The sequence below is a fragment of the Notamacropus eugenii genome, chromosome 1, assembly GCF_028372415.1.
Source record: "Notamacropus eugenii isolate mMacEug1 chromosome 1, mMacEug1.pri_v2, whole genome shotgun sequence".
Classification (NCBI taxonomy): Eukaryota; Metazoa; Chordata; class Mammalia; order Diprotodontia; family Macropodidae; genus Notamacropus; species Notamacropus eugenii.
Window position 1 is genome coordinate 182,864,471 of NC_092872.1, and position 27,745 is coordinate 182,892,215.

General features: G+C 40.1%; 1 protein-coding gene across 4 annotated transcripts; it reads left to right on the plus strand.

Annotated features, from left to right (window-relative positions):
• The first annotated feature begins 3,341 nt into the window (after window positions 1–3,341).
• Window positions 3,342–27,383, plus strand: LOC140512517 (glutathione S-transferase omega-1-like). 4 transcript variants are annotated; one of them, XM_072621654.1, is made up of 7 exons: window positions 3,464–3,767; window positions 4,454–4,607; window positions 4,702–4,810; window positions 5,610–5,832; window positions 13,332–13,433; window positions 25,858–25,964; window positions 27,077–27,383. In XM_072621654.1, exons 2-7 carry the CDS (start codon window positions 4,574–4,576, stop codon window positions 27,228–27,230), a joined length of 729 nt encoding a protein of 242 aa, XP_072477755.1. In that variant the 5' UTR covers window positions 3,464–3,767; window positions 4,454–4,573; the 3' UTR covers window positions 27,231–27,383. The 4 variants fall into 4 exon arrangements, with proteins under 4 accessions (XP_072477770.1, XP_072477755.1, XP_072477763.1 ...); XM_072621662.1 differs by lacking the exon at window positions 3,464–3,767 and adding an exon at window positions 3,795–4,024; XM_072621669.1 differs by lacking the exon at window positions 4,454–4,607 and having other exon boundaries at window positions 3,342–3,767.
• Window positions 27,384–27,745: the final 362 nt, after the last annotated feature.

Consider the following 27,745-nt stretch of genomic DNA (forward strand, 5'->3'; position numbering starts at 1 on the left):
TTTACCTAAGATGATCTAACTTTCCATTCCAGGTTGGCCAGACCAGAACAACAAGGAAAAGTGTTAAAATTTTGTTTGTTAATTTATTTCCCTAGCTGCAGCTGCTGAAGTCCGGCTGCTTGAATTTAAATCTTACAAGATAACACACTCATTCACAGCACACATGATACAGACAGGGATATACACCAACAGACAAATTGACAACGGGACAAATACAAACGTAGCTCACAAAAAACAACCCAGAGAGAGAAGGCAATTAGAAGCTTGCTAGAAATCCCCATCAGGAATTGGCTATTATCATTCTGAGGAAAGGATGTTGCGAGAATCCAAGGTCTGATAATAAAGGGGAATCCTGCAGCCTTTGCTCAGAACACCCCTGTGGTCGTTGGAGGGGTGGAGAGCCTTGGTGCCCCAAAGTTTCTGACTGTCTTAAAGAAACAGGCCCCATGGGAACAGGTTCAGGTCTTTAGTTCTTGGTGGATTGTAACTGTCCTCTTCAGGACCAGAGCCCTTGCCAGAAAATGGGGAAGGGGAATGGGGAGGAGGGAGGCAACGGAGGCTTGGACAGAGGCTGCCTTCCTCAGGTCTAAGGTAGGGGAAGGCAAGGGGGAAAGATTGCATCTAGGTACCATAAGTTTCAACAGATCAGAGGCCTTCAAAGGGAAGGGGAGGGAAGAAAGGGGCAAGGAATAGGGTGGAGGGAGTGAAGGGAAGGACAGACTGGAGCCCTTGAAGAAGAAAAGATTTTTTGCCAGGATACGGCTAGGTGCTGAAGCAGCTCCCAGCCTTACAGGGAAGAGGCTACCTGTCTTTTGTTGTCGCTCAGCCAAGTCAGCAAGCCCAAGATGAAACATTCTTGCTGCTGGCTAGTTGTTTTGTTGGCCTTTAAACTTAATTTGGTTGTAAGATAAAGTAACTTTGACCAGTCCAAAAGAGCCCTGTGGTGGCCAACATCATTTAGGGCTATCTTTAGTTGATTGACACTAGTGCTAGCAATACCTGTACTAATTTTCCTCAGATCGATCACCAGAGGAGACCTAAGTAATACAGAGCGATTTAATGTGACTTGGTCTCCGGTCCTCAGAGTTTCCTTTAAAGGGAATTTAAAGTGAGAGTTCTTTGGAAGCTGGGAATGGAAGGACTTGGAATGGAAGGACTTACCCCGACCCCATCAAGGCCTAGGACTCTAGGAAAAACGGTTCCTATTGGCACCTAAGTCCTGGCGTTGGCGAGATGAGGAAATGTCCATTTGGTTCCACAGTTCCAATCCACATATGGGCGCCATAACTGTTGACCTGAAAACTTGGTTAAAGAAAAGACAACAGGCTAAATGCATACATTTTATGATTTAATTAATTAATTAATCAATTCCCTATTAAAGAAAACGGTAACATAATGCATTATGGAGCCAGAAATATTCTGGCTACCCAGTGCAGAAATCTTCTGGCTTATATACATTTTGCCATGAGAAAGGAACTCTCCTAGTTGAACAAATCATAAATTCAGTAAGACAAGACAATTAACAAACTAATGTCGGTTGGGCCTTGCAATTCCAAGCTGTGTAAACATATGTCTCGGTGACAAGGAAAGAAATCCCACCACTAGTGAGTGGCAGGCTTCCTGCCCTAAACAGATAACTGACATAGGAAAGGGTAAACAAAGTTCAGTAGAAATTACGACCTAAGATGTCTATATTTTCTTTACCATTAATATGCCATAACATAGTATATGTCTATAGATAATAAGATATGGAAAATGTCCCATTATTCACGATAGTGTCTTAGGTTAAAGGTCTCTTAAGGAATGTTAAGTCAGCCCTGGCAGGCTTTTGTTGACATAGGAAGAGGCATTCTCTAAGTTTGCTTCAGAGAGAACAAAGAGATTATTCCAGAATTTTATATTAAACATTATCAGTAGTAAAAGGCTTTAAAAGTCAAACAGGAATTTACATACCTGATTTTAGAAGCAATTGCTGAGCCACTGAAATTTGTTAAGAAGAGGTGACTTAGGCTTGTGCTTAAGAAATTCACTTTGGAGGCCCACAATTGATTGGAATGGAAAAAAGCTAAAATAGAAAACCAATTAATAAACCACTGTAGTTGTCCAGGGCAGGGGTTCTGAAGGCATCCTTCAGGTCACATCTGTGGCCACCCAACAGCTGGCCAGATTTATTGGTCAGGCTATAGTTCGAAGTTCCCAGGTCTGGGCAGGGGTGGTGTTAGTGAGGACTTAGAACTAACGAGTGGCTGAATGAGAACTGGACAGAAGATACTGTGGAGGTAGAATTGGCTCTGTAGAAAAGCATTTATCTGGTACAGAAATAATGGCTTTTTTAAGTGGCTTCATTGTTTTTCTAATTAGATCATTATTTCCATCAGATCTTGCGTCTCAAGAACTACAGAAAATTAAGTCAGGTCGGAGCCCTTCCATTCTCTAATCTGGTTGGCACTTTTTTAGTAGAAAATAGAAATAGGGGAAATATGGACAAATAAACAATAGGAGTACAGTCAAGTCAATATGCATTTAAGAGCTTTCTTTGTGCCAGCTAAGCTGGGAAAACTCATTCTTACCGGGCCAGAGTCTTTGTCCTGAAGGTGCTTATACTCTAAAGGACAAAGACAATACCTGATGGAAGCTGAAAAGGTATCGGTGGAACTAGAGGTGTAGCTAATTCATCCTTACCATTCTAGAGAAAATCTACAGTCTGTAGTGCTGCCTGGAAAGATGATTACAGGACAAAAGTGTGGGAAAAAACCTTAGAAATCATCTTGTCCCAAACCCCTCATTTTACAGATTATAAAACTGCAGCCCAGAAATGTTAAGTGACTTGCCCCAGATAATACAGCCATTAAGCAATAGAGCTCAAAATAAAAGGAGTCCTCTGATTCCCAACCAAGCGTCTTCCTGCTCTGCCAGCACTACCTACTCTACTGAGTTACCAACATGATGCACCTGGTCAGGCCTGCCAAAGGGACACTGAAGGAAACTGCCTTGGCTTTTCTTTTTAGGGTTCCTTCAACCCTTATTCCCCTTTCTTCTCTAACGACAAACTATACAGAACTTGCAAAGTGCTTTCTTTCCTCACGTAGTTCGTGTGAAATGTGTGCCCTTTTCCCCCCTAGTAAATACTTGCTTAGTCATTGAGGGGTGGGGAAGTCTTCTCTAATACTTGTGGAGCTGGCTACAATATGATACATAATTGCAGAAGATTATAAATAACTTGTAACAATGACCACCACGCCCAACAATGACTTAGCAAATTTCTCCACCGCTCCTTCGTCTAAACACGTACATCAAGTGTTAACGGGCAACCTGTTTATCAAGGCAAAATCTCTTGACTAAGCAGCTCTTGAATGAGAAACTGTTTGATGAAACCCCGAGAAACAAACCCACCTGTAACAACCCTGTCTTGCTATTTCAGTGACGTACTATCAAGTACTCTTAAAGCCCTTTGGGACAGGACATGGACAAAAACTACCCTTCCCTGGCAGGCGTTTACCAGCTTGTTGAGGAATAAACAGTAGAAAATCTCAGTCAGTATAAAAGTAGAAAACGCAGGGGGGAAGCCCGGGAGCCCCTGCACGGGGTGGGCAGGGTGTTCGTTTCGTGGTTCCGTGATAGAAGACCCAGTTTGTAAGGACCCCTGCCCTCGGTCACCTCAGGCTTTTGTGCCAAGTGCTGTTAGGCCCCGGGGATGCCAAGGCCGAACCCAGCCCTGCCCGAACGTACAAAATGAGGAGTTTAGGCTCGTTGGCCCGTTCGGAAAGGTATTTAACCTTCCTCCCGGCGTGTTTATTATGGGCCCAGATAAAGCCCTAAGGGTGGCACAAAGCTTACTCTCCGGGAGAAACGACCTTCCCGAGCACAAGAGGAAAGGCCCTGGCCCTGGCCCGGGCAGGTTCAGATCTTATTCAGCGAGTTCTACGCTTAAGACTAGGAAAGAACGGCCCGAACCACGTAGTCTGTGCCTGCAGGATCCGTGCGGAAAACACCCGCGGACCCGATCGTTTTCGGTTGTCGGCGGGTGCCGTGGGGGCTTTGCTGCCTTAAGGGGGGAGGAGGAGGGGAGGGGGACGGGGGGGGGAGGAGGAGGGGAGGGGGACGGGGGGGGGAGGAGGAGGGGAGGGGGACGGGGGGGGAGGAGGAGGGGAGGGGAACGGGGGGGGGAGGAGGAGGGGAGGGGGACGGGGGGAGGAGGGGAGGGGGACGGGGGGAGGACGGGGGGAGGAGGAGGGGAGAGGGGACGGGGGGGGAGGAGGGGAGGGGGACGGGGGGAGGAGGGGAGGGGGACGGGAGGGGGACGGGGGGAGGAGGGGAGGGGGACGGGAGGGGGACGGGGGGAGGAGGGGAGGGGGACGGGAGGGGCTGCTTCTCCCCCGCGGCCCGGGGCCAAGAGCCCGCTCCCTCCCGCCCCGCGGGTCCCGCTCGCTGCCAGCCCCGCCTCCACCCCCAGATCTCCCCGAGGCAACCCCGGAGATTCTTAAGGAGGGAGGGGCCGAGCCCAGGCGCAGCTCCGTCCGGTCCCCGCAGCGGCACCAGGCCTGAGGCGCGGCTGCAGGTACCGGGGGACGCGATGTCCGGCGAGTCGGTCCGCAGCCTGGGAGAGGGTGAGTCCCGGGGGGCTGGGGGACTGCTGGCCGCCAGTGGGTGGCATTGCGGGGCGCGGGCACGGGCGCTCACCCCCCGCTGGGCTCTTTGCAGGCAGCGCGCAGCCCGGCCCCGTGCCGCCGGGAGTCGTCCGGGTGTACAGCATGCGGTTCTGCCCCTTCGCCCAGAGGACCCGGCTCGTCCTGAAGGCCAAAGGAATCAAGTGAGCCTCCCGCGGGCGGGGCGGGGGCGGGGCGGGCCCCCCAGCCCTGGGGCTCCCCTTAGCAGACCCCGGGGTGCCAGCCCCCTTCGGCCTCTTAGCTCTTCCGTGACGTTCCCCGCGCCTGGAAGGCCGAACCCGGGCTTGTTACCCTCCTAATGCCCTGCGTTCGGCCTGTGCCCGGTGTCCTCTAACACGCACCAGTTTTTTCTTTACAAAATGTTTTTACAACAAGCTTTTGAAAGTCAGTTGACACTACGGTTTAATAGATTTTTTCTTTAGTCTCAGGGGGTTAAATCCTCGCCTGAACAATTTATTCATTCAGCGTATTAAGCCCATATTTTGTGCCACTTGTGCCAACTGCTTCAGGACACAAAGGAGTGACACGAGGACACCAGTGTATGAGGCATATCACTTGGGCACCTGTGTGGAGGATGGACTGGAAAGGGGAAGGACTATGCCAGGGGGTAGAATAAGGGCCTGCTGCCTTAGTTCAGACCAGAGGGGATGAGGAAGGACCTTGAACCAGGATGGTGGTTGTGGGGGTGGAGAGAAGGGATTGGGTTGGAGATATAGAGAGAGGTAGAATCAACCAAACTGGAGGTGTTTGTTAGGAAAGGTGAAGCAGAGGAACAGTCAGAAATCAGAAAGAAGGGAGGATTTGAAGGGGAAGATATGCTTTGGACATTCAGTTTGAGATGCCCACTTGGAGACACCCCAACAGGCAGTCGGTGAGACTAGTGATGTATCAATGTTCAGCATGGTAACCCTTGTCATATATTTTTTCCTTATATCTTTCAAGGCACGAGGTCATCAATATTAACTTGAAAAACAAGCCTGAATGGTACCTTAAGAAACACCCCCTTGGTTTAGTACCAGTTCTGGAGACCAGTAAGGGTCAGCTGATACACGAATCTTCCATCACTTGTGAATACCTAGATGAAGCTTATCTGGGAAAGAAGCTGTTTCCAGAAGATCCCTACGAGAAAGCTTTGCAAAAGATGACTTTGGAGTTGTTTTCTAAGGTAATTTAAAAAAAAAAATCTCCAATCATTTTTTGAAGTTACACTTTTGATTATTTTAAACTTAAATACAGAGTAAGAAAAGAAAAAAAGCATTGTCATGTGCACAGCAGAAAGGATTCAAAATATACAGCAATAAATTTCCCTTTCAAGAAAGTTTATATAATACTACATTATGTTCAGAGCTGTCCCTCTGTTCTTTTGTTCTCTGCTGTGCACTTTTTACTTTCTTTTCCTCCTTCCTCTCCCGCCTCTCCTAGGAAGGCTACAATTAAGGGAGGATATATTCCCATCTGTGTGTATATACATGCACATGCACACAATACGTGTATATACATGCATACATATACATGCATGTAAGGATTCATACACTTACACATATATACCAAGATATCTAATCATACTCTTATATACACATATACATTCATGTGCATCCATGTAAAATAATCCTATACTTACGTATCCTTTCTTTCTCTGAGATCCAAGTCTTTCCATATTTTTCTGAGTGCACCAACTCATTATTTTCCATACCGCAGCAATATTCCAACCTTATACTGTGTGGTTGTTTTAAATAGTCTAAAACAATAGTATGGCTGACACATAGTTTCCCTTTTTTTCTCTTTTGATTAAATCTATTTAATTTTTAACCTTGTGTGAGATCATTACTATCCCTCCTTTTTTTCCCTAATAAATTTTACTCCTGATTTTTTTTTGTTTGTGTGTATCTCCTATTTCCTATCTCTCCTGAATTCTTCACTTTACTTCTATCCACTACCTTGCCCTATTATTACTTAACTTAGTCCTCACCAGAGATTTTATCCTCTCCCTTTTCCTCTCCCCCCTTAACCTTTTATTTCTTTCTGAATTTAGAATTTAGAAGACTTTCATATTCATGTATGTGTCTATATATACATACATATATATGTGTGTATATATATATATATATATATATATATATATATATATATATATATATATATATATACACACACACATATATAGTTCCCTCTTTAACCCATTCCCAATGAGAGTAGGATTCCAAAGCTAAGAGCCCTCCTCCCCCATCTAATTCCTGTGTCAATTCTTCCTCTTGCCCCTCATTTGTGTAAGATAATTACTTTTTATCTTTTCCTACAGAATTTATTTTTAATCTCACATCATACTCAAACCTATCCCAATCTTTGTTGTATGAAAAGTAATCAGTCTTGTAATTAGTCTTTGATGTTTAGCTTTTATTTCTCTTGTATCTTATATGTTAAATTTTCTATTCATTTCAGGTCTTTTTGCTTCAAAATTCTTAAAGTCTGGCAATTCATTGAATATCTATTTTTTTTCCATTCAGAATTTATACTTAACTTTGTAAAGCATGATATTTTTGACCGTAACCCTAATTTTTTTGCTTTTTGATATACTGTTCCAAGACCTGTTGTCTTTTTAGTGTAGCCACTGCTAGGCAGGTTTTATGTAATTCTAATTGTAGCCCTTCAGTATTTAAATTGTTTTTTTCTTGTTGCTCATAATATTTTCTCCTGGACCTGGTGGTTTCTCAATCTAGCTATGATAGTCCTGTGGGTTTTTCCTCATAGGATCTCTTTCAGGTAGTGATTGGTGGTTTTTTCCGCTTCTACTTTCTCCTCTTGTTCTAACTTCAGGACAATTTTCTTTAATTATTTCTTGTATTATTGTATCAAGATTCTGTTTTTGACTGTAGCTTTCAGGTTGTCTGATTATTCTTATGTTTTCTCTTTTTGATCTGTTCTCCAGATCAATTGGTTTTTTTTTCCTGTTGTTTCATTCTTTATATTTTGTTTTACTATTTTTTCCTCTCGTAACTTCACTGACTTCCCCTTGCCCAATTCTAATTTTCAAAGAGTTGTTTTCCTTAAGGTTCTGGATCTCCTTTTCTAGTTGGTTGACCTTGTTTTTATAATCTTGGGGTTTTTTTAGATTGTTCTTTTTTTAAAAAAAATTTTTTTCTTCAGTCTCTCTCATTTAATTTTTAAAATCTTTAAAGTTCTGTGAATTCTTTTTGGGCAGGTGACCTTTGACGTTAATTTTTGGGGTAGGGGAGGCTTTTTTTCCCTTTTCATTATCCTCCTCTGAAGAAAAATCTAGGTCTTCTCTATTCCCATAGTAACTTCCTGTGGTTGGGTTCTTTCTCCCTTGCCTGCTCATTTTTAAAAAAAATTTATAGTGCTTTGTTATTGTAATCACCTCTAGTTTTGGGGTATGTGGGATAATGTCTGTGGCCTTAGATCTTTGTTCTGACCTAGAACGGAAGCCAAGAGCTCTGCCTTTCTGTAAGTGCCCACAGCAGCATCCCCGCCCCACTGCATTCACCAGGCTTGTGTTGGTTCATCTCACCCAGGGCCGCATCTCAGCAGCACAGCTGGGCCTGCTGTTTCTTATCAGCAGAGGGCCCCTCAGTTTTCTCCTGCTCAGATGCCCAACTCCCCACACCGTCCAGGATGTGAAAATTTCTGTGGCTTTTGGGAGGAGGTCACCTCCCAACCCAGCTAGTCCTAGGGCTCAATGCTTGCTGTTCCAACAGAACAAGCTTGTTATACTTTATACTTCACAGGGACCAAACCTCAGTCCTAGCATTTTTCTTCTGATTGTCCCAATCAGGACTACCACTCTGCCCCAATTCTTGTTTGTTTCTATGGCTCTAGGTTCACCCTGAGGTGCTGTTTTTATCTTGTTTGTGGGGGAAATCTGGAGACCTTGGAATTCTCTGACCTATTCTGCCATCTTCCCAGAATCTTTTCCCAATCTATTCTTTCCATATGAATTTACTTTTTTCTATTTTTTGAGCGATATCAATGGTAATATTTACTTTCATTCAGAAATATCTGTCACTCTCCCTCTCTGCTACTGGTTGGAAAGGAAGAGGAATATATTGGATATTATTCAAGTAGTACCTAGCATGGAAATAGGTTTCATTTTTGGCATTATAACCATTATTACTAAAGGTAAGAAATGATTAATTGGTATATGTTCACTCTTTGCATAGCAACCTCAGGTTACATTTCTGTTGCTTAGCATTTGGGAATACTTTTGGGACAGTCTATTTAATAATAATAACAACAGTAATAGCATTTATGTGGTGCACTTAAAAGGTTTACATAGGTCTTTTCAAATATTTTATCCTCACAATAACTTTGGATGATGAGTGCTATTATTACCCCCATTTTTTAGGTGAGGAAACTGGGGCAAAAGATTAAGTGATTTGCCCTGGGTCACAGAGTTAGCATATGTCTTATGATTGGATTTTAACTTGGGACTTTCTGATTGCAGAGCCCTATCCTCTTTGCCCCCTAGCTGTAGCATGATTTTTGTCTTAAGGCAAGAAGAGTGATTGACAAAGCTTGAAGTTCTTGCTAAAGACAATACTATTGAGAATTTATGGCTGAGGGCAGAGCCAAGATGGCATAGAAATGCCAGGAAGTTGCCTGAACTCTTTCTAGTTTCTCTGGGAAACATTGTTAAATCAAGCTTCTGAACAGATTCTGGAGAAACAATCTAAAAAAAGATGGAGTGGAAGAATTTTGCAGCTTAAGGTGACTTGGAGGGACTTTAGGAAAGGTATATGTAACATGGGTAGAAGTGCAGCACATTCTAACACAGATGGCGAGCAGACAAACCAGTGGGAGGCTTCTAGCCACATCACAGAGCAGCAACCCAGGCACCAAGGCCATCTGTGAGGCCTCCAGCCCCAGTGCAAAAGGCAAATTGCTAGTCCCTACTAGGCCAGGCTGTGCACCACCAGCACCCAAGGCCCCAGAACAAAAAGCCAGGGACCAGGTCCACAAGAAATTTAGAACTGTGCCCCAGAAATAGAACTTAACTTTAAAAGCTATAAAATAGGATAAAAAAATGAGTAAGAAACAGAAAGCTACTATGGTGACAGGGAAGATCAAAATACATCAGAAAAGGATAACAATGTCAAAATGCCTACATGCAAAACCTCAAAGGGGAATATGAATTGGTTTTAAGTCCAAAAAGCCTTGTAAGAGCTCAAAAAGGATTTTAAAAATAAAATAAGAGAGAAGAAAAATTGAGAAAAGAAACAAGGTATGCAAAAGAACCAACAGCTTGAAAAGGGAAAGACAAAAATTGCCTGAAGAAAACAAATTCCTTAAAAAAATACATTTGCACAAATGGGAAAAAATCCATTACAGAAAACAAATCTTTAAAAAGTAGAATTGGCCAAATGGAAGAAGAGGTACAAAAGCTCAGTGAAGAAAATAATTCTTTAAAAATTAGAATTGGGCTAGTAGAAGCTAAGGACTTTATAAGACATCAAGAATCAGTGCAACAAAATCAAAGGACTGAAAAAAAAAATAGAAGAAAATGTAAAATATCTCATTGGGAAAACCACTGACTTGGAAAATAGACCCAGGAGAGATAATTGAAAAATTATTGAACCACGTGAAAACCATGATAAAAAAAAAAAAGCCTGCAGCATATATCAAGAAGTTATCTAGGAAAACTACCCTGATTTCCTTGGTTGTAGGGGGTTGGGGGTGGGGGGTAGAATTGCATTTGGAAGAATCTACTGATCACCTCTTGAAAGAGATCTCAAATTGAAAACTCCAAGGAATATTATAGCCAAATTCCAGAAGTATCAGATCAAGGAGAAAATATTAAAATCAGCTAGAAAGAAACAGTTCAGATGTCAAGGAGCTACAGTCAGGATTACACAAGACTTAGCAACTTTTACGTTAAAGGATTGGAGGGCTTAGAATATGCTGTTCTTGAAGGCAGAGGAGCTTGAATTATAATCAAGAATCAACTATCCAGCAAGATTGAGCATAATCTTTCAGGTGAAAAGATGGATATTTGATGAATAAGGGACTTTAAAACTTTTCTAATGAAAGGAGCAGAGCAGAATAGAAAATTTGATTTTTCAAATACAAGCCTCAAGAGAAACATCAAAAGGTCAACAGGGAAAATGTTAGCACATGTTATTCAGTAAGGTTAAACTCTTTATATCCCTACATGGGAAGATGGTAACTTATAAGTCTTGAGAACTGTATTCTCTATTAGGGCAGTTAGAAGGGATATATATAGATAGAGTGTGTGGGTATAAGTTGACTTTGATGGGATGATTAAAAAAAAACAAAACCAAGGATTGTACTGAGAAAAGTGGAAAGGGGAAGGCAAAATAGGGTAAATTAGATCACATGAAGAGGCCCAAAAAACCTGTTACAGTAAAGGTAAAGAATGGAGAGGGGTGAGCATTGTTTGAACCTTAGTCTCATCATATTTGGCTCAAAGAGGAATAATTTACACACTCACTTGGGTATAGAAATTTATTTTATCCTGTAGGAAAGTAGGAAGGGAAAGGGAAAGAAAAGGGATGGGAGAAGTAGGAGGGGAAAGAAAAGAGGGCAGCTGATAGAAGGGAAAGCAGATTGAGGGAGGCAGAGGTCAGAAGCAAAACACTGATGAGAAACGGACAAGGTGAAAGGAGAGAGAAAAGTATAAGCAGTTGGAAAAATAGGGTGGAAGGAAACGTACAGTAATCATAACAGTGAATGGGATGAATTCTCCTGTAAAACAGAAAAGGATAGCAGAGTGGATTAAAACCAGAATCCTACAGTGATTTGTTTACAAGAAACATTTGAAGCAGAGATACACATAGAGAAAAGTTAAAGGGCTAGAGCAGAGTGTTATGCCTCAACTGAAGTAAAAAAAAGCAGGCGGGGGTAGCAATCCTGATCTCAGACAAAACAAAAATAGACAATTTTAAAAGATAAGGAAGGAAACTACATCTTGCTAAAAGGTATGGTAGACAGTGAAGTAATTTCATGCTAAACATATGTGCAGCAAATGATATAGCATCCAAATTCTTAAAGGAGAAGTTAAGTGAGTTACAGGAAGAAATAAATGGCAGAAAGAACTGTACTAGTGGGGGACCTCAACCTTCCTCTCCCAGAACTAGATAAATCTAACCACAAACAAGAAAGAAGTTAAGGAGGTAAACAGAATTTTAGAAGAGCTAGATATGGTAGAACTCTAGAGAAAATTGAATGGGGATATCAAGGCAGCAGTATATAGCACCTACACAAAACTTGACCTTGTATTGGGGCATAAAGACCTCAAAATCAAATGCAGAAATATTAAATCATCCTTTTCAGATTGCAGTGCAATAAAAGTTATGTGTAATAAAGGGCCGTGGAAAGGTAGATTAAAAATTAATTGGACCTTAATCCTAAAGAATGAATGGGTCGAACAGGAAATCATAGAAACAATAATTTCATCTGAGAGAATGACAATAATGAGACAACATACCAAAATTTATGGAATATAGCCAAAGCAGTATTTAGGGGAATTAGATATTTCTAAATGCTTACATAAATAAAACGGAGAAAGAAGAGATCAATGAATTAGGCATGCAACTAAGAGAAGAAGCTAGAAAAAAACAAGTTTAAAAGTTCCTAATTAAACACTCAATTGGAAATTCAGAAAATCAAAGGAGGGATTAATAAAATTGAGAGTAAGAAAACTGTTGAAATAATATAGGCTGGTTTTATGAAAAAGTCAATAAAATAGATAAACTTTTGGTTAATTTGACTTAAAAAAAGACCAAATTACCAGTATCAGCGAAGAGGAAATCAATAATTAGGAGCTATTTTGCCCAACTGTATGCCAGTAAATCTGATAATCTAATATTTATAAGATATTTTTTAAGATATAAATTGCCTGGATTAACAGAAGAAGAAATAAAATGCTTAACACCATTTTAGAAACAAAATTTAACCAGCCATCAGTGAACTTCCTAAGAAAAAATCTGGAGGGCCAGATGAATTTGCAAGTGAATTCAACCCAAATTTAAAGAAGTTAATTTCAATACTATGTAAACTTTTTGGAAAAGTAGGCAAAGGAGTACTGCCAGATTCTTTTTATGACACAAATATAATGCTGATACCTAAACCAGGAGCCAAAACAGAAAATTATAGACCAGTTTCCCTAATGCATATTGATTCACAAATTTTAAATAAAACATTAGCAAAGAGATTGCAACAATTTATCACCAAGATAATACTCTGTGATCAGGGGAGGTTTACACCAGAAATGCAAGGATGGTTTCTGTCAGCATACTTGGCCATATCATTAGCAAAACTAACAACATCTGATGATCTCAGTAAATGCAGAAAAAGTTTTTTAGTGCCCATTCCTATTAAAAACACCAGAAAGTGTAAGAATAAATGAAGTTTTCCTTAAAATTATAAGTAGTACCTACCTTAAAACTGTCAGCAAGCATTATCTGTAATTTGGATAAGCTAGAAGCTTTCCCAGTAAGATCAGTGGTGAAATAAAGATGCACATCATCCACCAGTATTATTTACTGTTTTACTAGAAGTGTTAGCAGTAAAAGAATAAACAAATAGCTTCTTTAAAATATTGAACTAAGAAGACTCCTCTGTAGCTTTAGATGAAGAAGGAAAATAGTTATCCATAAACTAATACGCTAAGAATTTCTGTTTTCTTTCTAGGTACCATCGTTGTCCAAGAATATTCTTATAGCAGTACGAAACGGGGAAGACTGCACCACTCAGAAAGCAGAACTCTGTAAGGAATTCAGCAAACTGGAGGAGGTAAAGAATGCTCCTTGCTTTCTCCTACGAGTCACTGCATGGTAAAGGATGCAAAGTAGCCACCTCAGTCCTTTCTCCAGCTTTCTGCACAAGGCTTGTTGTAGCTTGTCAGACCCTGTTAAGTCCAGCAATTCCCCTGCTTTCCTCTTTCTGGGCTGATGAGTTGATACTTCCAGCATCTGGGCTGACAAATCTGTGCTGGTTCCTAAAAACCTGGAGCAGGGAGCACGCCCAGTGGCGTTATCTCCCTGCGTTCCTGTGCTCCTCATTGGTTTTCCCAGTTAAGTTAGAGTAGTTGGCTAATGAGGCCAGTAACCTGTGGAAATATGGAGCCTGGTGGTCCTTCCTGCAGCTCTGGACTGTCTTCAAAGGTGAATAATAATAGTAACTGGTATTTATATAGGGCTTTAAGCCTGCATTATCTCATTTCAGCCTCACAACAGCCCTGGGAGGTGGGTGCTGTATGTAGTATCTCCATTTTGTAGATGAGGAAACGGAGGCTCAGACTGGAAATGAATCAGCTAACACAGATAGTAAATATTGACTGTAAGAGCTGAACTCAGGTCTGCACTCCAAATTCAATATTGTATGCATTAAGCCACATTGCTTCCAACTAGGAGGCATTTTTTTTTCCTTCCCTTTCCTTTCGACTTTCTCCATTTTATCTAGGGTCTATGACTAACAAGGTGAAAGATTAAGCTAAGGTAATAGTTTCTCCAGCAAGTAATTGTATTTAAAAAGTATTTTAGAGGCAACATGTAGATATTAAACTTAAGAAGAAAATGGATTCCTCCAGGCCACATATTGACTAAGAAAACCACAGATTAACATTATGTTGTATTACGTTTTTATTTATTTTGCTAAACATTTCCCAATTGCATTTTAATCTGTCTGGGCCGCACTAGGGAGAGTTTTGATACTTCTGGTGTAGTGGAGTGAGAATTGTTCTTTCAGGACTTTTTAAACTTTTTTCCACTCGACTCCTTCAGTGCTTCCTAAACTGTGGGTCATGGTGTTGACCCACAGTTTAGGAAGCACATCTTTAGGTTAGGAAGACCTAGGTTCAAGTCTCACCTCTGGCACATAACTGGCTCTGTGATTCTCAGGGTTCTAAGCAGCTCCCTAAGACTAATCTTGCAGGACAGGTACCCATCTTCATTGGTAGAGGGAGTATGTTATCTCTACCAGCGAAATCAAAGGTCTGATCAAAACCAAAAAGTAGCTCTTCCCATTAGTAATCAAAAAAATTAATTTAAAAAGTACATGTAATAAGTCAATACTGTTAGGTACTGGTATTCATACCTACACATTTGCATGCATATATTACATACATACACACATTTGAGAAAATAAGGTAAATACCTCAATTGAATTTCTTCTTTTTCAGAACTCTTAGATGGTTATCTAATTCCTGACCCATCTTTCTTTTTGTAGGATGATAAATTTAGAGCTGGATCTATCTTAAAGGAGGAAAAACTTTGCCATCTTCTAGTTCAGGAACCCTAAACCCTGAGAATTAAAGTGAATTCTTGCATGTAAGATCGCACAGTGAGCTGACTGCCTTTTTCATCTGCTAAGTTAGCTTCTCTGGAGTGGCACTGTTTTTTCTGACTTATCACTAGATAATTCTTTACTTTATGGGGACAGTAACACCCAAACTACAAAAAGAGAAACTGAGGTAGAGCTCTAAGTCAAGCACTTTATTAAAGGGGACCTGGTCCCTTCTAAATGAAGTGGATCCCAGACCTTGCTCATATTCAGAGATGCCCCTGGTCCCCAGGACCTTGTTTTTATAGGATTTGATACCACATTCAATACCTGAACACCGTACAGGGCCTTCACAAAATATAGAACTCCATTGGGTGCTAGACCTTGTTTTGAGGGCCAAAAGTGGTACATCAGCTAGAAATGGTATAACAGTAGGGAGGACTGGAGGGGTCATAGGTTAGGTGAAGCATGGCATATCTCCACTGATGGATGGGTTCCTCTTCATATTGAGTAAGAGGGGATGGTATTAGTCATACATAGATGCCAGAAACAAAATTGAGGGACTTTCTGTACCACGCCACTCATGCTTGGCTTGGTCATAGCATTTGAGCAAAACAAGATGGCAATATTTTTGTCAGCATTCTTATAGTTACACAAGTAAGCTTCATAGCTAGTAAAGTTCTAGTGAGTATGAGGCCTATTTTATAAAAAGAAACTATTTTGTCTAGTTATTCCTATATGATTTGTGTAAAACGTAGATTAGTACGTATTTATTCTTATACCTGTTACTAGGTGAATGACTTATTAGGTGAATGTATTATTAGATGAATGTGTCACTTAATAACAGAATAATTTCTGATAATCATTACCCCTTATGGAATCACACTGAACTGATTAATACTGATTAGAATTGAGTAGTGTTCCAAAAATGAATTGTATCTCACACCATGGGGATTATTTTTTCCATTATTTGTGTTGATGCCTTGCCCCAAACCTACTTACTCTCTTATTTTGCTTGGGTGTAATACTCCCTAATTTGTCAGTCACACTTCCACTGAGAGAACCACCAACTGTCATGCAATGTTCTTTTCTTATTATTTTTTTTTCCCTTAGGCAAATCCTGGTTTTAATCTCTTTCTTTCCCGGGTTTTTTTTTTTTTTGAACAAATAGAGGCAGGTCATGTTAGCTTTTTAAAGTCTGAGCTATCATTTTCATTTCCATGATTCTGGCATCCATAGATATTTTATGGTAATATTATACCAAAGATAATTTAACCTGTTTTATCTGTTGTCCATTGATTTGGCAAATAGGGATTAAGCAACTTGAGCTTAATTCAATGCGGATTGAATGTCATGAAGTTTATCAATCAGGCTTCTATAGAGGAAGAAAAATTAGTTGACTTCTTTCTCTTGTAGCGGAATTGATGGAACCATAGTATGCCCATTGCCAAACGCCTTAGACTTAAGTAGTAGTCACCAGCATAATGTAGGGAGTTGTAGTCCTAGGTATTAGACTAACGTGGGTTTAAATGTGATTCCTGTCCGTTGACTCATTAGTGATCATTGGAACCAGAGTAGCAGCAGTGTCTAAGGTTGGTAACTTCTATGTAGAGTTCTTTGTCTCAGCCATCATTCTGAATATTTGTGCTGCTGTAGTTGGGTTCAGAAATGGTGGGCCCCATTAGAAATAGGTTTGTTTTGTTTTCCTTTTGCGGGGGATAGCAAAGTAATTTGCCCAAGGTCACACAGCTAGTAAGAGTCAAGTGTCTCAGGCCAGATTTGAAGTAGGGTCCTCCTAGACTCCAGGGCCGGTGCTGTATTCACTACACCATCTGTCTGCCCTGAAATAGATTATTTCTTGAGGTTAAATTAGTCATAGTCTCCCATTTTGGATTCATCCGTGCTTTTTCCTTTCCAGTAAATTCTGTTTTAAACCAATCCAGTATGATGCTGTCTTAATTGACTTAGATTAGCAAAGCTTTGAATTCTCCTAGAGAAATGAATACTCCAGTTCTTGAAATCAGATTTTTTTTTAACACTTCTTCTTACTAAAGAGCAGCTCGTCTTTACTCAATCCATCGCTTTATTTTCACAAGGCATCCCTCATTGTCCTTAACTCCTCGTTGGCCCCTGCTATTCCTGAATGAAAGTCGCCAAGACTTCATTGAACGAATGCAGCTTTTTAACTTTTAATCATTTCCTATGAACCTAGAAAGAGCTGTCACTTGTCCTGCTGTGTAATCCAGTGATTATTAACCTTTGGTTTTATGTTTGTTTGGGGACCTCCAACCTCTTAAGGGACAAAGCTTTTTTTCTCTTCAACCATTATAATAGTTGACATTTGAAGTATACCCCCACTTCCTACTCACTTCATTGCAGTTAACATTCACAGAATTTCCTAGACTCTTCAACCCCCTGAGAAGGAAAAGCTGATGGCTGTGAAGTTGTTGCACAGGATGAACATGAAGGGTGACAAGAGGGCAGCTATAGAAATTAGGGAAAAGATTGACCGCAGTAGAATCTTTGGCTTCTTACCTGAATTCCACTTTAAAAACTTTTCGCAGCAGAAAACACAGTGATTGTGGAGTCAGGAGACCTGGGTTCAGATCCTGCCTCTGATGTTTACTCCCTGGACCTTATTTTCCTCATCCACAAATTGAAGGAGTTTGACTAGATGGTTTCTGAGGTTCCTTCCAGCTCTAGATGGGTTTAGTTGCTATGTCTGATTTACAGATCTCTCTATCTGGCCCCAGCCTCTCTCCTGACTTTCAGTCCCATATCATCAGATGCCAGTTGGACATTTCAAATTCCACATGTCCAAAAACAGAACAGAACTCCTCTCTGCTCTTTCAAACTTTCTGTCAGAGGCACTGTCATTCTTCTAGTTTCCCAGGTTCATCACCTGTTCTATCAATTTTATCCTTGACTCCTTGTTCCTACCCCAATCGTTACCAAATCTTGTCATTTCTACCTCTTCAGTATCTGTCATCCAACATCCAGTTTCTTCCTTCACCAACCCATCCTTGATCCAGCTGCCAAAGTGATTTTCCTTAGATGAAGATCTGACCTCTTGTACTCAGTGAATTCTAGTAGCTTCCTATTGTTTCTAGAATAAAAGATAAACTTCCCTGTTTAGCTTTTAAAACACTTTACACACCTGTCTATTATACCCTGTCTTTCCAGCCTTATTATACCTTGCTGTCCTGTCTGTCGTCTTTGATCCATCCAAATTGACCTCTGTGTTCCTCATAGCTCATTCCCATCTCCCATTTCCATCACTGTGCATTGGCTGTCCCCCCTGCCTGGAATCTACTGCTTCATCTCTACCTCACAGAATCACTTTAGGAAGCAGCTCAAAAGCCGTAGCATCTTCTTTATGAAGCCTTTCCCGATTTCTCCCCAACTGCGAGTGCTCCCCTCCCTAATGACCTTGAATTTATTTTCTTTATGTATGCTTACATATGTACTGTCTTCCTGCCCAGTAGAATGTGAGCTCTTTTGAGAGTAAAGCTCATTCCATCACTTGTATTTGTAGCCTCACCATGTAGCACAGGTGCTTCAAAAGTGCTTCTTGGTGGATGGATTGGTCGATCTAGGGCCTTTTAATAACACATGTTTTTGTTTATCGTGTAGGAAAAGAACAACTAAAGTCAACCACCTAGCGTTAATTACTGCGTATAAGGCACAGTGCTGATATAAGTTACTAACCTCAGGCTAGTCATTTAGCCTGTCTGGGTCTCAGTCTCCTTAACTGTAAAGTGAAGTTGGATAATCTCAAAGGATCCTTTCATCTTTTACATCTGACCTCTGTTGTCCACAAGGGGGAGCCTTCAACTCCATGAGTAATGTCTAGTGCCTAGTGCATGGAATCTCTTGATAAAGGGGCCCCTTACCAACATATGTACAGAAGGATGCCTGATGTGAATAGTGCCCCACCTCCCTTTGTCCTATACTTCCTTTTCAGTTCCACCTGCTTCTCTGCAATTATCTTGTTACCTTTAACCACAGATAGTAGCTTTATGGGGGGTCAGGGCAGCAGAAAGCTTACCTGGATTGTCTAACAATAGAAGTGTTTTGACTTCCAGCCCTTTGCCTGATTCACCAGATCCTTTGTTGTTGAATCAAAGATTGTGCTAATCCTTTCAGACTTGTAAGATTTAACCAGGCTGGGATTAAGAAATAGGAACCTTAATTTCTCTAAGAATTAGAAGTAAAGGTAGGTTTCTAATTGCAAATAAGCTCTCTGGTTTCTAATTTCTAGTTCCTCCCACCCCACGTCCATCACTTGTTTTACCAGCCTTGGAAGGGGCTGATGACTAAATAATGTAACCACAATCATTTCACATTTCTTTAACTCTTTAAGGTTTTCCAAACTTTTTCCTCAAAACTTTGTGAAGTATGTAGTATCCCTCTTCTGGGACGCCTTCCCTTAGCCTCTCCTCTGATTCTATTTAGTGACAACCTTTCCCTCACCCTAGCATTATGTAGCACATTATTCTATAACACTCTAATGCAATTATTACGCATACAACATGGTATATTATAGCTGTCTGTGATCTCTACTAGACTATAAGCTCCCTGAGGACAGGTGTCATAAGTGAAATTTATAACCCTTTCTTCCCCCTCCCCCTTTGATCTGTACGTAGGATAGACATTTAGTAATGGAATGAAAGTGTGTTTCACTTGAATTAAGTTATTCTATTGGGTGAGAGATAAAAGACAGAGGGGAGAGATAAGAAAAACAATTTTCACAGTCCAAGACAGAAGACTGCCATTCCATGGATGCCCTGGAATCGATGTAGGATGGATAGGAGATAGAAATCTGCTGCTCCCTAAGTCAGTCTAGGTTCCCTCATTTTATGGTGGATGTCATCATCTAGACTGTCCTCCTCTTGTACCCACTTGTTTACTTGCTCTGCTTCAGCTGTAGGGCAGACTGGAGGCAGGAAGGCCATTGCTGGTCTTCCCAGCATCCTTGATAATCTCATTGTCTCCCTTTGCTTTGGCTCCTTTGCATCTTCTCTTTCCTGGTGGTAAAGCAGTAGGAAGCAGTTATACAGTGGGCTGATCCTCCTCTAAAATAATCGCAGCTAGGTGACTGTCACAAGAATTTTTACCTGGTCAGTTTTCTTGCCAGATTTTATTCTCTTCTGTTTGAGTAGAAGTCCTTATTTCTGCCTCTTTCCTATGCAGCCATTTGGCTGAATATTATCTACCTTCAGTCATTTCCATGGCAACCGTCTTAAATCCATATACTTTCTAATACACATTGTTTTAAATAAGAGCCTTTAGGTCCTTTTTGCCTACACTTGTTTAAAGATAGTGAAAAAGTCTTTAAGTTCTGTTTAAGAAATTGTCAAGCTTAAGGTGCGATTGTAGGATTTTACCTTATAGGTTTTGGGAATTAGTATTTTTCCTTTACTTCAGTTGATTATTATGTGTACCTACGTGTGTGTGTGTATATATAAGTGTATATGTATATATATGCATGTATCTCATACAGATCCTATATGTGTATACATATATAACCTGTGTGCCATGTGTATAGAAATTCTATATATATTTTATATACATACATATATGTATATACACAGTGTAAATTGGAAGTAACATCAGAGTGAAGGTGCTGCAGGTGATTGGGCTTTAAAGGCCTTTTTCAGAAGGTGAGATTCGAGCTGAGTCTTTAAGAAAGCCAAGAAGTAGAGGTAAGGATGCTTCCACAGTGTTGGAAGCATCAGGGACAACCAGTGAAGAGGCATGGAGTCAGGAACAGGAAGAAGGCTAGTGTCCCTGGTCATAGCATATATGGAGAGGAATAAAGTATAAGAAGAATGGAAGGGTGTGAAAAGCTAAACAAGATTTTACATTTAATGATGGTGAGTACTCTAGCTTACTGAGTAGAGAGGACAAGGTCAGATGTAAGCTTTAAGAAGATCACCTTGCTGGCTGAGTGGTGGATGGTCTGGATTGGGGAGAGACTTGAGACAGGAAAACCAACAAGAAAATTATTGCAGTAGTCCAGTGGTGAGGTGATGAGTGGTAACCTAGGTAAGTGGTAGCTATTTAGAGGAGAGAAGGAAACTTTTATGAGAGATATTGTGATGGAAAAAGCAAGAGTTGGTAAGAAATGGGATATGTAGGATAAGTCCAAGTAAGGAGTTGAGTGTAACAGTGATTGCAAGCCTGGATGATTTAGCAGTGCTCTTGACAACAATGGGATAGTTCAGAAGAAGGGAGGATTTTGGAGGAAAGACAAAGAGTTCTGTTTTGGACATCTGGAGTTTGAGATTTCTGTGATTTCTGCAGTTCAGGATATCCAGTAAGTAGTTACTGGTATGAGGTTGGAGGTCAGGAGAGAGAGGTTAGGGCTGGATAAAGAGATCTAGGGATCATCAGCTTGGAGGTGACCCTTGAACCCCGCCCTCCCCATGGGACCTGATGAGAAGACTCAGGATGGACCTGCATTTAGTGGGGTGTGGCTGAGTTGAAGACCCAGCAAAGGAGACTGAGAAGGGGCAGTCAGACAGGTAGGAGGAGAATCAGATGAGAAAAGTGTCAGGAAAACCTGGAGAGGGAAAGAGTATCATGGAAGAGGATTTTCAGCAGTGCCAAAGCTACAAAGAGGGCATGGAAGGTGGGGATTGGAAAAAGTCCATTGGACTTGGCAGTTAAAGAGGTCATTGGTAACTCTGGATAGAGCAGTTTGTTCAGCTGAATGATGAGGTCAAAAGCCGGAGAGTGAGAGGAGAGGAACAGCAGGCACTTGTTGTAAATGACTTTTGCAGGGAGTTTAGCCATGGTAAAGAGAGTTGTCTTCATTTGCGCCCTTAACAAGTAGAACCTAGGTCAGATTAGCTATTTAAAATCCCAGGTGCCCATCTTTTACATGATTCTGGATAGATGATTTATGGTACCTTTGTGCCAAAGGACATTTAATTATTTTATCTGTCATTACAAACAGCAAGTTAAGCAATTTGTATTTTTAATGGGAAGAATTTGCACTGAAAACCATAGTTTCTTATTCATAGGATCACAGGTTCAGAGCTGGAAGGAATCTTGGCGATCATTGAATCAATTGTCCTCACTTTACAGATGACGAAACAGACCAAGATTCAGTGACTTGCCCAGGTTCACATCACCAGGCAGGATTTGGACCCAGGTCATCTGGACTCCAATTTTATCGTTGTCCACTATAACATGCTGCCTTATATTAGTTGGACTTCTCAGCAGAAAGATTAGTTAACTCCATAGCCTGATTATCAATTGTTAACTAACCTAGGCCTGAGTAGACATCCACAACCTAATTTGAGCGTCTAACACTGAGGTATTGGTATAACATAGGTTTAAATGTGGTTTCTGTCTATTGATACTTTGATGATCTTAGGAACTAGGATAACTAATCAGTGCCTAAACCTAGTGACATCTCTTAGTGAGTTGGCATTTTCTGACCCATCATTCTGACTGTCAGTATTGCTAATTCACTTAGCAGAATTCTGAGATACTGGATTTCATTAGTAATAAGTTGTTTGATTAGTAGTTGTATTATCCATTTTATAGATAAAGAAATATTCTAAGACATCAAATGACTTAACTGTGGTTGCACAGCAAGTACTTACTGGAAATGGGATAGGAACTGAGGTCTCCTAATTGCAAAAAGTCCCTTTTTCCACTATACCACATTGCCTTTCTTTTTACAAAATACATTATCACTTTACCAATGAATTTCTCAGAGGACTCCTTTATAAATAGCAAGTTCTGATAGAGCTTTTAAACATGATTCATTTTACAGTGAACTTCTTTTGGGAATTCAGTAAATACAGAGCATGGTAGATTAGAGTCTATAAGATCTAGGTTCAGAACTCCCTTTCCTTCTTCCTTCCCTCTTCATCCTCCAGTAATGTATTGAGCTATTTGTGGCTGCTTTTTGGATCTGGATATACAACCAATTCTAAATCTACCTAATTTTGTTCCTAATCTGGCCCATATCTTTCCATCTTGTCTGCAGGAACAGCATAAAAGATTTTGTCAAATACTTTGTTAAATCCAAGTAGACTGTACCTCTAATATTCTCCTGTCAAAATAAGAGGTTAGATTTGAGTGGTGTGTTCATTATGAAGTTCTGCTTGCTCATTATGAGCACAACTTCCTCTTCCAAATGTTCACTCACTATCTTTTTCATAGTCCATTTTTTTTTTTGCCAGGAATTTAAATCAAACTTACTGAACTGTAGTCTTCAGACTCCATTCTTTTTTTAAAACTGGTAAAATGTTTGCCTTTTCTAATACTGTGGAAAGAAAAGGTTATGTTGACTTTTTCAGAATTTCTTGTCCATTGTGGTCTGACTTGCCTATAGAATTAGCCCATAAGCTTCTTTAAAAAATTTTTACCAGCATTTATTATTGCTCCCTTTCACTTCTTCCCTCAATTGAACAATTTTAAGAAATGAAAAATAAAGTCTTCATAGCAAATATGCATAGTTCAGCAAAAACAATTTCCTACATTGGCCATATCCAAAAATGCCTGTCTCTCGTTCTGTATTTTTCAGTCCTCTAGATTCATAGTTTATTGTTTCATTAATTAGAGTTCTTAAGTCTTTCAAAGTTACTTTTCTCTGTAAATAGTCATATCAGTTGTTCTATATACAATAGAATATATTATACATTTATACATAGAATATATTGTAAAAACATTCATATGTTGTCATAAACAACATTGTTAGCTTGTATTTTCTAATCCATACTGATCCTATATTCCCTTTAATGGGAGAGTTCATCCCATTCATATTTGTGATTGTGATTGTTAATTGTGTATTTCCTATTCTCCTGTGTTCTTATGCTTTTCCCCTTTCTTTGTTCCAGCCTTCCACTTCATAAATAAAAATGTGGTGAAAGAGAAAAAGTTTGTCTGACAATTGTGATCTATAGATGAAAATGGCCACCTTCTGTGTTGCACCTCTTTTCTTCCCCATTGCCTGGCCCCTCATTCCCGGTTTTCATTAAGAGAATGCATTTGTTTCTTACATCTCCACGACCACACCGTTAGCATATAAACAATTCATCCCCACATACTCACTTCCATTTAAACAAATCTGTATGTGTCTATGCTTTTCTATGCTTCTCTTTACTCCTACATTTCCATGTCACAATATCCACTCAGTTACAGCTATTTTGTCAGCAATGTTTAAAATCCTCTATTTCCTTAATGATTCATTTTTCACCCTGTAAGATTATACTTTGTTTTTTATGTTTGGTAAGCGCTTATCTTTTGCATTTTGGAATGCTATATTCCAGATTCTCTTGTTCTTTATAGTAACAAGTGTCAAATTTTATATGATCCTTACTTGAACTCTTTTTGACTGGGAGAATTCAGAAAGACCTTAGTTTTTAAAGGCCAAAGTCTTCTCCTACATCTGGGACCATCCGCAGTTGTCCTTATCTATATCTTGCCATAGGACCCAGGTGGCTGTGGAGAAGCCGATGACTTTGCACAACCGTCCCTCCGTTAAATCCAGTTTACTTACAAGACACCTTCCTGATGTCATAGTCCTCTTCGAGAACGAAGGACAAAAAACAATTTTTTGACTACTTGTAATTTATTTTCTTTTACTTGTAAGCTCTAGATTTCGGATGTAATTTTCCTGAAATTTTTATTTTGAAGTTTCTTTCAGGAGATAGCTAGTTTAAATTACATTTTTTACTTGTCACCCTAGTTACAAAAGTTCTAGAAAGTTTTCGTTTATAATGTTTTGAAATAAGATATTCAGGCTTTTTAAAAATGATCATCCTTTTTAGATAGTCTAATAATTTTTAGATCATCTCTCCTTGATCTGTTTTCCAGGTTTTTGTTATTTCTTACATTATTTCATATATCTTATTCTGTTTTTCAATCTTCTGATTTTGTTTTAGTGTTTCTTATTGTCTCATATAATTGTTTTCCCTTTGACCCTATTCTAATTTTTATTGCATTCAGTTTTGGGGTAAGGTTTTGCACTATCTGTTTTGAAGTATTAGCTCTATTTGCATTATTTCCTCCCTGGCTCTTCTATTTTGTATCTCTTGCTTCCTTTCTTCCAGGTTTACGTGTAGTTCTTGTGACTAGATTCTCTCCATTTGTTCAGGGTTTACCTTCTTGCACCTCTTACTCCAAGGGATTTCCTTGCAGCATTTGACATTTTTCTTGATTTGCTCATTTCAGCAGTTTCTAGGTTGGGGACCTATACTTGGGTAATGCCTTGCTGCTTGCTTGCTGTACTCCTAAATGGCCAGAATCAGGCTCCTTCTTCCAGGGACTCTGGCTCCTATAGAGAGAGCTGCCCCCTGAGTTAGGCTCTGCCAGGTGCCTTTCCCCCTGCTCTTGGACTCTGGGCTCCTTTCATGGGGCTTCTTCATAGTCTCTCTGGCATTGGGCTGTCACTGCTTGGCTGGAGCTTTCCGCCCATCCCGGTTTGCCTATATCAGTGTTCCTGTAGGATTTTAGGAGCTGAATACATCTTTGAAGTCTGTTGAGGAGTCTCCAAGTCCTCCTCCTCAATTCTTTAAAAATAGTTCATTTTTATGTTTTGCATGGTCAAAGTGGAGAATGTAGGCTATCGGTTATAGGTCGCATTTATGGAAATCACATCTCCCTTGTAGTTGAGTGTGACTGAGCGTCTTGGGTGATCCTGCCAAATCTAATTCAACGTTTACCTAGTTCTGAACTTCTTAAAACTCTTGATATTTTTTATTGTTAGTTAAACTGTCCCCTCAGTTTGGCACCTGCTTATCAAGAACTTGAGCATTTAAATTGCTCAGTTTAGACACAGAGAGGCAGCAGCAGCACGTAAGCACATGTAATTGAAAGCGACCTGGGAGGAGTAGTTCAGTCGTGCGTCTGCTGTCTGCTAGGTAGCATAGATACGTTAAAAAAAACTTCCATTTTGTTCTGTTCCATTTTTCAGGTTCTTACCCGGCAGAAGACCACTTTCTTTGGTGGGAACTCTGTATCCATGATCGATTACCTCATCTGGCCCTGGTTTGAACGGTTGGAAACATATGAGATAGCTGAGTAAGATATGACTGCTTTTTGTAGTAGACTTCCTGATAAATTATTATTGGAATAGTGTATTACTTATTTATTCTTTAGATTTTTAATCATCTTCTGTTTTATTGAAACAACTTTATAACAGACTTTAAGAACAAAATTCAACATAATTTCAATACCATAAAATACTGTGATACAACTCATAATTTGTCATTCCTTTATCAAGCCTCTTCAGTCTCTTCGATTGTCTTCATGTATGCATAAGAACCAATTTTTAAAATAAGATACTGTTGTATTAAATGTAAATGAATTGTTCTGCCACTTACCAAGGGCCAAGCTCTACCCAGATTTCTGCTTTACCCCATTGAATGTGTTCTTGTAGGCCTGTGTGTCCAGTTATCTTTTGTTGGTTCTCCAGATCTGAGGGGTTTTTTTGTACAGTACTGACTTGGCCCTGGTTGCTTAAGGTAGTCTGAAAACCATAGCTCGCTTTGGCAGCCACTTGGTTTTTTTCTTCCTGTCTGGTCTCATGGAGGTTACCTGGTAAAATACAGGCTGCTGTACATTTTATTCAAATATCACTATGCCAGGACTCTTTAATGTGCAAGAAATATCTAACTAACAAGCACAAAGATAGGTGTGGAAGGTTATCTTAAAGAATGGTTAGTAGGAAGTGAGCATCCTTACAGCAATACTCAGAGTACCCAGTTTATTTAGGCAGGTGAATAAATGAATAAAAACTTGTTTGCTTCCTGCCAAGAGCAGCCAGGGCAACTTGCAGTCCCAGTGATGAAGATCTTTTCTTTATATCCATGGGGCTTGGGAAATGTAGTGATGCTTCTGCTTTGCCTTGGGCGCGGAATACCAGCCAGCTTTAGTCTTTTGATTCCCCCCTCAGTGTTAGCCTCTTGAATTAGAAGGTTTAGATATAATATCTATATGGTTGTTTTAATAACCTGTTTCTTAAATTTAAAAAAAGGTGCCTCATATCCTTTGAAGCTAAAGCTAGGTTCTTCTGTAGAGGTGAATTGAAAGGAAAACAAAATAAAATTGTACAATGAACACATTACTAGATATTAATGTTTCCTGGCACCTCCCCCTTTGTTCTGCTTATGCTTTCTGTTTCTCTTGCACAGCTGCGTGGCCCACACCCCTGCTCTGAAGCTGTGGGTTGCTGCCATGAAGAAGGACCCTACAGTCGAAGCTGTCCTTACTGACGTGAAGACGTACAATGGCTTCTTTGATCTCTACTTTCAGAATAGTCCTGATGCCTGTGACTATGGGCTGTGAGGTGCTGTGTTGGAGCACCAGCTATAGAATCTCTTTATCATTGGGTATTTCCAGCATATCCTTACAACAAAATAATAGTGTTTGAGCTTGTCCAAGGGCTGATAATCCTTATTTTCTAAGAAGCTCTCAATAAAAATCTTAAAATGTCCTAAATGAAAGAGAACAATTTAGTTTTCTTCCTGTGCACCAGTCTTTCTTAACTTTTGTGTTGTAAAGTTTCCCCAATTTATGTGATCTTGGAGAATGCCAAGTATTGAACCCCTTAAGCAGAGAAGGCTCAGTTTGAAACTTCTCCCTCTTTGACGTGTATGACCTTTGACTCCTTCCCATGTAATTTGTTCTAATATTGTATTTGAGGTTGAGAACCTTCTGATGTGGGTCATCATACACTAGATACTTTTAAAGGTACTACTGATGAGAGAGAGTTAAAGAGAAGGAATAGGAAGTACTCAGTTACAGGACCTATTATGCAGTAAGTATGTTTATATCCACATAGGTATGTGTTTTGTGTTATC

Excerpts from the sequence above, each read along its gene's own strand:
- LOC140512517 (XM_072621654.1), top strand. The coding sequence starts at position 4,574 with ATGTCCGGCGAGTCGGTCCGCAGCCTGGGAGAGG. Across the intron at positions 5,833-13,331 it reads CTTTGGAGTTGTTTTCTAAG|GTACCATCGTTGTCCAAGAA; the intron begins GTAATTTAAAAA and ends TTTTCTTTCTAG. Across the intron at positions 25,965-27,076 it reads GAAACATATGAGATAGCTGA|CTGCGTGGCCCACACCCCTG; the intron begins GTAAGATATGAC and ends TCTCTTGCACAG.